The 10361-nt window shown below is 43.5% G+C and overlaps 1 protein-coding gene across 2 annotated transcripts in view; it reads left to right on the top strand.

Annotated features, from left to right (window-relative positions):
• The window catches only part of LOC126409013 (histone-lysine N-methyltransferase 2D-like), an 18738-nt gene extending 13898 nt beyond the window's left edge, over positions 1-4840 (top strand). The window contains exons 1-3 of one of the 2 annotated variants that reach the window (XR_007571981.1): positions 925-1307; positions 1346-2711; positions 4179-4840. Coding sequence is in view for 1 of the 2 variants with exons in the window: in XM_050074877.1 (XP_049930834.1) it covers positions 626-633 (8 nt within the window). In the remaining variant the exon portion in view is untranslated. Of the gene's footprint in view, positions 1-625; positions 1308-1345; positions 2712-4178 lie in introns of those variants that run through there. The other variant, XM_050074877.1, reaches the window with a different exon arrangement.
• The last annotated feature ends 5521 nt before the right edge of the window (positions 4841-10361 follow it).

The raw sequence follows: 10361 nt of genomic DNA, 5'->3' as shown, positions 1-10361 counted from the left end.
CTCAGTTGCTCTTCCTGAGGTTTCTACCGTTTTTTTTCCCTGTTAAAGGGGTTTTTTTGGGGAGTTTTTCCTTATCCGCTGTGAGGGTCATAAGGACAGAGGGATGTCGTATGCTGTAAAGCCCTGTGAGGCAAATTGTGATTTGTGATATTGGGCTTTATAAATAAAATTGATTGATTGATTGGTCTTCTCAAACATATCATCGTTACTTCCGTTCAGACCTCAAAGATCTCAGATCTGCTCAAACCCTTCTTAATAAGTAACTGGAGGTTTTTGGGGGTCCGTCGTTGCCCGGGCGCTGCGGCGGATTCTCTAAGCCTCCCCACAGCGCTTCACCGGCCGAAGAACGATGCTTCGCAGTTTTGTGTTAGTTTAGTTTAGTTAGTTTCATTTGTTATTCAGTAAATCATTCTACGCATTACTTTGATGGTGTGGTCCTTGCTAGTGAATTGGAGCTTTCCTAGCGAGTTTCAGGAGCAGGACCAAACAAACACACCTCTTCCATTCCCTATAAATGCCAACCTAACCTGCTCTTCCCTTTCACTCCCGTCTTCTGCGCCCCTCCCACCCACCCCATTCTTTCTCCCTATTCTCCTCTCCTCCCTCTCCTTTCTCTCCTTCCTAGGGTCCTGAGGGGGTCCGTCGTTGCCCAAGCGCTGCGGCAGATTCTCTAAGCCTCCCCACAACGCTTCACCAGCCGAAGAACGATGCTTCGCAGTTTTGTGTTGTTTAGTTTAGTTAGTTTCGTTTGTTATTCAGTAAATCATTCTGCGCATTACTTTGATGGTGTGGTCCTTGCTAGTGAAACTATGGATCGGTGATTGGCCTCAAAGATCCTGATCATGTAAAGCCTAGATGTGTATCTCAAATATAATTTTTCTATTGAAAATGACACTGTAACAGACAGAGAGAAAGTGAGCGCATAAAAGGAAAAACAAGGAATACCCCAATACGCATCACATCTCATGTTGTTAATAAAAAGCCAAAAATAGGGATGCCAGGTTTAAAGTTAGGAATGTCCCGATCCGATATTCGGATCGGTATCGGCCGCCGATACTAGCAAAAAACGGGCATCGGCATCGGATTGGACTGCATGGAAAAATGCCGATCCAAGAACTCTGATCCAGTTTTTTCCGCTCCAGGTTTTCCGGCCAGCCCAGCGCTCCACGAGTCAAGCAGTCCATTCCAGTGATCCGCTCCAGCTCTTACTATCAATCCACCAGGCCAGCATGCAGAGGGCAGACACACACGGAGGATAGGAAGAGTAGCGGTCAACTTAGTTAACTGACTATTTGTTTTCTGCTCAGGTTTTTTGTAGTTAACTGACTATTTGTTTTCTGCTCAGGTTTTTTGAGAGTGATATTTTTATTTGGTTTACACGCTTACTGTTTAAGTAAAGAGCACTGATGGCATTGTTTTGGGCACAATTAGTGAAATTGGAGCCATGGATGGACTACAAAAACACTACTAAAATAACTGAAAAGGAAAGGCTGCATTGTTTGTTAAATGCCAACAATGTCTTATGGTGTTAATCTTTTTTTATTTATTAGGGGAGCAAAGCACAAGTGTGTGGAGTCTTGCTGCTATTTTAATTCCATTGTTAGACATTTTAAAGATTTCTTGTGTTGATCTATTTTCTGGGCGGCACGGTGGTGTGGTGGTTAGCACTGTCGCCTCACAGCAAGAGGGTTGCCGGTTCGATCCCGGGTGTGGGAGCCCTTCTGTGCGGAGTTTGCATGTTCTCCCAGCGTGGGTTCTCTCCGGGCACTCCGGCTTCCTCCCACAATCCAAAGACATGCAGACTGGGGACTAGGTTAATTGATAACTGTAAATTGTCCGTAGGTGTGAATGTGAGTGTGAATGGTTGTTTGTCTCTATGTGTCAGCCCTGCGATAGTCTGGCGACCTGTCCAGGGTGAACCCTGCCTCTCGCCCAATGTCAGCTGGGACAGCCCCCCGCGACCCTCAAGAGGATGAAGCGGTTAGAAGATGAAGATCTATTTTCTATTTATTAAGGGGCCAAAGCAGCCAAAGCAAACCAGCTATATTTTTTATTTAATGTTAATGTTCAAATTTTATTCAAGTTTATTTAACCCTGTTAACAATACCGATAAAGTAGTTGTTCTTGTTGGAGTAATATTGCTTGATCAAACCTTTTCTAACATGACTCACAATAAAATAAGTGAATATGTATAATACGCGCTTGGATCGGATCGGTATCGGCCAAAACTTAAGGCTGTAATATCGGTATCGGTATCGGATCGGAAGTGAAAAAGCTGGATCGGGACATCCCTATTTAAAGTGATTAATCAATTGTTTGTTCTTACACAATGACAATAGAATAATTGCAAGTGATTTTGGTCATTGATGAACATCCCTTTTGAAGATGAGAGTTGTCTGGTAGAAAAATAGGGTAAACCAGTTCATAAAGGGGGGTCGTGTGGCTATGTAATGGGGACAAAGAGAGAATATTTTAGCATTCATATCTTAGTTATTGACTTTATATGGAATTTTCTTCTTGTGACTTTCAATGTACTGTATACTCTAAAGGTTGCCATGGTTGCAGGCACACTGAGGGTACATCTCTGGAAGATGCCACCAGGAGGATGATGTCCTTCCTGATGGTGCCAGAACTTCAACGCCAGTACAACGTCACGGGACAGATGAACAAGCTCTCCTTCAAAGACATGCGTCTTTTTGACGTATTCTATGGTAAATTCAAGTTTTTAATTGCTCAATGTAACTTTTCCTTGGCATTTCCTTCATTTATCCAAAGTTAAATGATAGTTTGGCAAAACACATGATTTAGCTGGAGATGACATTAAGGAAGATTTCAACATTGTAACCACTGGCTCAGGATCATCACTTTTCAATGTGAAAATAACACTGCAGTTGACCCTCATAATTTAAAATACATGAACCAATGTGATGCAGTAGTCGTCTTTTAAAAGCTTCATTATGTCCCAAGCACCGAACAGTGCGAATGCCCTCTTGCATTTGGTCTGATTATTATTAGGGCCCGAGCACCGAAGACGATGCGAGAACCTATTGGATCTGTATTGCTTATTATTATTTATATCATCATTTCATCACCTTTTTGGTGGGTTTCCCATGCCCCAAAATAGGGGTGTCAACGTTTACAAATGCTTCTACACGTCTACATGGAGCTGTAAAGTAGCGTGTACACATGAACACGGTGATTTATGAATTTTGACCACAGTTGCGCTTTATAACTGTATATAACGACTAGATCAAATACCCCGCAATCACATGGATCCAAAGCTATTCAAGTCGGCTATCAGACAGAAATGTTTATTAAAATATTCAAAGCGAAATTGTAATATAGAAGAGAAAACTTGAAATATAAACTGTGCAAAATCTACAAATTACCCCGCGAGAGGCTGCAAAATGAAGTCATTTGGAGTGAGCAGCGTACCGAGTCATCTCACCTAAAAAGCACCATATGCATGCGCACATCCTCATCAACTTGGTTTGACAAGGTGTACACTCAACTGTATCTCCATCATGGATGTATATGATCTCCGCTGGAGTTTTTGTCGAAAACTGCCACACAGCGCTTCACTTCTTGCTGGCTGCTGTCGTGTCTGTGACTCAACTTGAAGTGACGTAATATTGTTTTTTTTTGTTTGCTTGTTTTTTAAATATATCAACGTAATATTGTGCCCCATGCATCTATTACGTTTGAGGATAACTTCACTTGTGGGAACATTTAGTGTAAAGTTAATATTATCATCTCTAGCTTTCATGCAGTGTTTCACCTCTTAATACTTTATTATTGGTGGGAAATGGACAAGGAGGAGGGGGGGACATGTACACGTTTATGATTTGCTATCCGTGTGTACACATGGTTTGACACCCCTAGTCCAAACCTCATGAAACTTTGCACAAGCGTCTGTCCTGGAGGTGTCCAAATGCCTCAATAGCGCCACCTTGAAACTTTCAAAAACCCCTCCAAATAGGTTTTATTTTGGAGTAGGCAGTTGCAAATGGGGAGGCATAAACCTCCATGGCAAATGTCAACCTAGGGCAAACATTTTAGCTTACCACATGTGGAAAAGTGTTTTTTTTTTTTTTGTTTTGGACTGACTGACTGATTTAAAGAGCTGCTAGTTGCAGCAAAAAAGAACCTTACTAAGTTGACTTATCATTTGTTTTTAGGGGCACTACAGAAGAATGCCACCACTCAAGGGGTCAACAAGAAGGATACGGAAATGGTTCACCGGGGCATGGGACAGAGGAGGAGAAAGAGCTGCCAGAGCTCGAAGAGAGATAGAAACAAGAGCGCGGCAAGATGGAACACAGACACCATAAACGAGTTCAATCTACGAATGGGTCGTCTTCTAGTTCTGCTCAAGCACCAGTAGCTTTCTCTGTGATGTTGCTGGTTTCTGCTGTGGCTGTTCACGTATTGTTAGTACGTGCCTGCAGATAATTGAATTGTTAATGTTACATTAACATTTGGTAACATTACATTACCTATTATTTAGATTCATATATATTTATTTGGATTTAAATATTTTTATTTTGATAGTTTTAATTTATTTTGATTTTCAGATATTTGAGGTTTGTATTTTATTTTGTTATATATTTTAATTTTGTAACATTTTAATTTATTTTTACAAAGGATAATTCATTTTTATAAGAAATACAGTTTCATAAAGCATCAAAAGTGTATTGTCTTGTATTTTCATGCAAAACATTACACACTTATTTCATTCTTAGTTTTTAGTGATTATGTTAACTTTAAGCCCATTTGGGCAGGTGGGGCTTAGATGGGTCTTGCATGAATTGCCCAGTTAAGACCCACATAAGACCCTTTCAGATCCCACTTAGAACCCACCTGGGCATCCACGGTTGGCGGCCATGTGGATCCGGGTGCAATCCCACTTTAAACCCATTTGGGCAGGTGGGGCCTAGATGGGTCTTGCATGAATTGCCCAGTTAGGACCCATATAAGACCCTTTCAGATCCCACTTAAAGCCCATCTGGGCATCCACGGTTGGCCCCCATGTGGATCCCGGGTGCAGTCCCACTTTAACCCCATTTGGGCAGGTGGGGCCTAGAAGGGTCTTGCATGAATTGCCCAGTTAGGACCCACATAAGACCCTTACAGATCCCACTTAAAGCCCATCTGGGCATCCACGGTTGGCCCCCATGTGGATCCCAGGTGCAAGCCCATGATGGGGCCCACATTTGCCGCCCATGATGACCCCGTATGGGCCCCACGTGGCATTGCTGGCTGGGTAGTACTGGGTAGCATGATGATGACTGTAGCGTTATAGCGCAACTGCTGACTGCTACTAGGCACCGTCTCCGTCAGTGCACTAAGGCAGGACCAAACCATTTCATGCAGATACAGGGGGGTGGTCAGTCATTATGGATGTTTACTTTTTGGTTAATGGGGATATTTGACTTTTACTGCCAAAAATAAGTAAAAACAAAGAGATCATTTTATATGAATGTTTACCTATTTTTGGGGGCCCTGTCAGTCAGGGGCCCTTGGAATTATCCCAACTTCCCCCCCCCGTACGGCGCCACTGGCAGCACTTAATGACCCACAAACACAGAAGATGCAACAACAAACATTTATTGTGCAAACATGTGGAAAAGCTAAAATTGATGAAAGCAATATCTCTTTAAAGGGGAGGCCTTTAGCAAGGGGCAAGATTTAAAAACAGTCTTAAAATGAGTCAGTCCATGAGGGCTCACTAAGTGCTCCAAGTCTCTGTGTCCTTTTCAGCGCCCTTTATCTAGTCACATCAGCATGGCCTGCACCACCATTAGTCCCACTTCTCCACTCCTAAGGAAAAAAGAAGAGAGCAACAGCCAGCAGTCTACACTTAACGAAAGGGTTACTGGAGTTTATGAGCTACTCTGCCAACAGACAGTGTATTGGTTGAAGGAAACTCACAGCTTTGGGCAGAAGCTCCTGCTTCTGCCATTCCCGTCCAAAGGCCTCCAATACACTTCTGTTTCAATTAGCTGGACACCTCCATGCCACACTTGCTGACCCTGGAACAGAAACGAACACCAGCAATTTGCCCTACCACATAGGGTACACTTCACCTGGCTAAAAAGCGTGTTTCAGCTCACAGCGAACAGTGTATTGGTTTAAAGAGACTCACAACTTTAGGCAGAAGCTCCTGCTGTTTTGTCCATCCTCTGGTCTGTCTGGGGGCTGCTGGGGATGCCCTTTAACTGGAGAGGTGTGTGCCTGTAGCAGTTGACTGGCTGGTGCAGCTGTCAGTCCATGTCCTAATTCACTGCCTCAGTTGTGTTCAGCCATGTTCAATTAACTCAAAAAAACATGCAGGAAGACTCAAACCAAAGAGAGGCTGCATTCAAAACAATAAATAGAACTAAAGCAGCAACTAAACACATACATGCAAATAAAATGCTGAACATAAACATGCACTTGAACAAAATAACACAGCAAACAATCTTGACTCACTCAGCATGGCACTGTTACTGCATCTCGCTAACTCGGGTCTACTGCATGTCACTAACTCGGCTTCTTCTTCTTCTTAGGAGCCTTTGTGCTCCACTGTCTGGCAGGTTTACTTGTATCGCAGCGGTGCCTGGATGGTGTGACGTGTGTGGTTGTGCTGCTGCCTCCTACTGCTGCTGTTATCCTTAGTCATACTTCTACTATTATTATACACATATGATTATTGCCACATACATATACTATCATATATTAATATATACCAACAACATATTGTACCAGGACAAAAAGACAGAGGGATGTCATATGTAAAGCCCTCTGAGGCAAATTGTTATTTGTGATATTGGGCTTTATAAATAAAATTGATTGAATTGATTTATGAAAAAGCAAGCAGTGGCAACTGACAATGCCTCCCTCTGGATGGTCAGGCACCACCTCTGGCTGTCTCAGTCACAGCTGCAGGGGGCCAACCGGTGCTGTAGAGCTAAACGCAGTCAGCAGAGTGCACTTCTGTGATAGATTATTCCCTATCACAGAAGGCCAGTTGTCCCCACATGGGATTTGGAGATGGTGCTGTCGGCCTTACAACATGAGCCATTTGAGCCCCTGGAAACAGTTGGACTGAAATGGCTTTCTCTCAAGTTCTGCGTTCTTGTTAGCAATTGTTTGCTAAAAGAATCAGAAAGCCCAATGCCCTTTCAGTGCATGAGGACTGCTGCCACTTCTTGCCAGGTGATGGTGGTGCTGCACCCACACCCAGCATTCCACCCTAAGATCTGGTCTGAGTCCCACGCCAGTCAGTCCACTGAACTGCGCCCTTTCCACCCTCCTCAGGGTGACAATGAAGCAGGTTTAAGTGGGTAGTCACTATTGTGCCCAGTCAGGGCCTTGACAGTGTATATTATTCGGACATGTGCCAACAGAACAACAGAGCAGCTCAGTCTGTTACAAACCGAACTGCCTTGGGTTGTGGATGCAATCCAACAGGCTTATCAGAAGGGAGGCAGGCAGACTCCAGCAGGGGTGCATGCACATTCCATGCAGAGCCTCACTACCTCATGGGCCTTATGGCGAGGTGCCCCTCTATCTGAGATTTGTACAGCAGCCTCTTGGTCAACCCTGTCCACCTTTATCAGGTTCTGCTGCATGAACGTGGCAACCAGCACCCCATTCACAGAGTGCTTGTGCTTGGCTCAGTGCAGCAGGACATGGTCTAACATACTATGACTTGGGGTCAACTGCCCTTGGTACTGACGTCTTTTTCCTTTAATTTTAGCCTTGTAACCTGGTGGGCTAAGTGGCCTTTCACCCTTTTCCAGCTGGCCTTAGCATCTGGCTGGACCAGCCTTGGTGGTGCTTGCACCTAGGCCATGGGTGTGTACATAGTGTATATTTTAATAGCTAGCCTTTTATCTGAACACATGGGTGAGCACATAGGTAAGTACTCTGGTGGTGGTGACTAGTGATGGCCAAATGGAGCCTCGTGAAGCATTTTCTTTATTTTCTGAGCCCAGTAGATGGCGCTCTTGGTTTAAAGAGAGAGGCTCAAAGAATGGCAATTCAGTGTGTTTTAAACCTTTTGTTGAACAAAAAGCGCCATCTAGTGGGCTCAGAAAATAAAGAAAATGCTTCATGAGGCTTCATGAGGCCATCACTAGTGGTGACGTCTTATTCGAACTCAACTGCCATGTCAGGCGCCTGCAGGAGCAGCTGGGTCTGCATGCTTTCCCCGAGGTGTGTCTTACACAGTCCCTGTACATATAGAATATGTAGGATGGAGAGATGGTCTTGACACGATGGAGAACTCAGACGCACAGAGAGACACAGAGACACAGACGCAGAAATTGACACTATGTCTCTGCCCAATTCAGTTCAATTTAATTCAATTGAATTCAATTCAGTACAAATTGTTCTGCCCTGAATGTGTTTAGTATGTTAAAAAGTGCACTGAGGTGCCGCACCTGCAGGCTGGCGACTTGGTCACCTCGTGCTGTCTGTTTTTAGCTGTTTTTACTGTTTTTATCTTGTCCTGTGTTCCCAATTTGCACGTTTTTGGTGGGCATCAATCCTGTGTTTGTGTCACAATGTATGGATTCAGCACCACCGTTTTTCAGCTACTTCGGTGGTTGTTTTAATTAATTTACGGATCAGCGTGCAGTCTTTTGGAGTGGAGAGCACAATGCCAATCACCTGCAGCCGGGAGGTGCTTCGGCCTGCTGTAACTGAGGAAGTAGCAGCGAGAGATCGGCTGACTCTAGTCATACCCCCAGACCTACGACAGGTAAAAAGGAGGAAAAGAGGCTGCAGAGGCGGCTTACATGTCAGGAATAGACGGCAACACTTCAAACCAGTCTTCCCTTCAGTCATCATGGGAAATGTTCGTTCCCTATCCAACAAGGTGGATGAATTATCAGCCAACCTTAAATATGATCGTCTCTTTCGCCAGTGCAGTCTCCTCTGCTTCACTGAGACCTGGTTGTCGGATAAGACACCTTCTTCGTACTTTGATATGGATCTTTACGTGAATAACCGATGGTGATATGCTATATGTATCTGTTATCATTAGTCATACTTCTACTGTTATTATACACATATGATTTTTGTCACATATGTATACTATCAGATATTAATATATACTTTCAACATATTGTACCGCAGTAACCAGAACTATAATTATAATATTATTACTTTCATTAANGGGTCCAAAGGACAGAGGGATGTTGTATGCTGTAAAGCCCTGTGAGGCAAATTGTGATTTGTGATATTGGGCTTTATAAATAAAATTGAATTGAATTGAATTTAATTGTTTCCCGGGACACATTACAATGAAGTGGACTGTCTCCAATTCAGACATTGAACTTCTGGCGGTGAGTTGCCGACCCTATTATTTACCTCGTTAGATTTCTCACATTATTGTCATGGTCGTGTATATCCCGCCGTCTGCAAATGCCAAAACAGCAAGGAACACCATATATAGCGTTATGCATGAACTGCGGAGCAGCTCTCCTGATGCTCTTGTAATAATAAACAGAGACTTTAATCACTGCTCTCTCTCCTCTGTTCTGCCATCGTACAAACAATTTTTCACCTGTCCCACCAGGAATGACAGAACCACTGACTTATTTTATTGTAACATCAAGGACAGCTATGTATCGCATGTATTACCTCCCCTAGGACAATCAGATCACAATTTAGTGTATCTGAGCACTAAATATAACCCGATTGTAGCCTGCAACCACTAAATTAATGCGGGTGTGGTTGGAAGAGGCCTGTGATAGGCTTAGAGGGTGTTTTGATTGTACTGATTGGACTATCTTTTATGAGGACAATGATGTGGCCAGTAGAGTAACTGACTACATCAACTTCTGTGTCGATAAAGAGCTTCCCTGTAAAACAATCAAATGCTTTTCAAATAACAAACCTTGGGTAACTAAGGATGCTAAGGTTGCCATTAACAGGAAAAAGATTGCTTTTGCCAGTGGGGATACTGATAACATTAGAGAGCTGAAAAGTGTTATTAGAAAGGCAAAGAGTGTGTACAAACATAAAATAGAGGACAGAATGCAGGACCAGAATATCAAGGCTGTGTGGAATGGTCTGAAATTTATAACTGGCTGTGGTGTCACCAGAGGGGGTCTCCAGGAGGAGGGAGTAACTTCCAATGAGGTCAATTCATTCTTTGCCAGATTTGACAAGCTTGATTTTTCTCTTGAATGAGCTCAGGTCTCCTTATCACTACAGCAGAGAAATAGTGATAGTACATGTCCTCCTGTTACCATCACAGTCGACCAAGTTCGCCATCAGTTGAGGAGAACTAAAACAAACAAGTCAGCGGGTCCTGACGGGTTCATCCCCGCACCCTAAAAACTTGTGCTGACCAGTTGTGTGATGTGTTA

The sequence above is a fragment of the Epinephelus moara genome, chromosome 21, assembly GCF_006386435.1.
Source record: "Epinephelus moara isolate mb chromosome 21, YSFRI_EMoa_1.0, whole genome shotgun sequence".
In the NCBI taxonomy this organism is placed as follows: domain Eukaryota; kingdom Metazoa; phylum Chordata; class Actinopteri; order Perciformes; family Serranidae; genus Epinephelus; species Epinephelus moara.
This window is presented reverse-complemented; position numbering and strand designations above follow the sequence as displayed.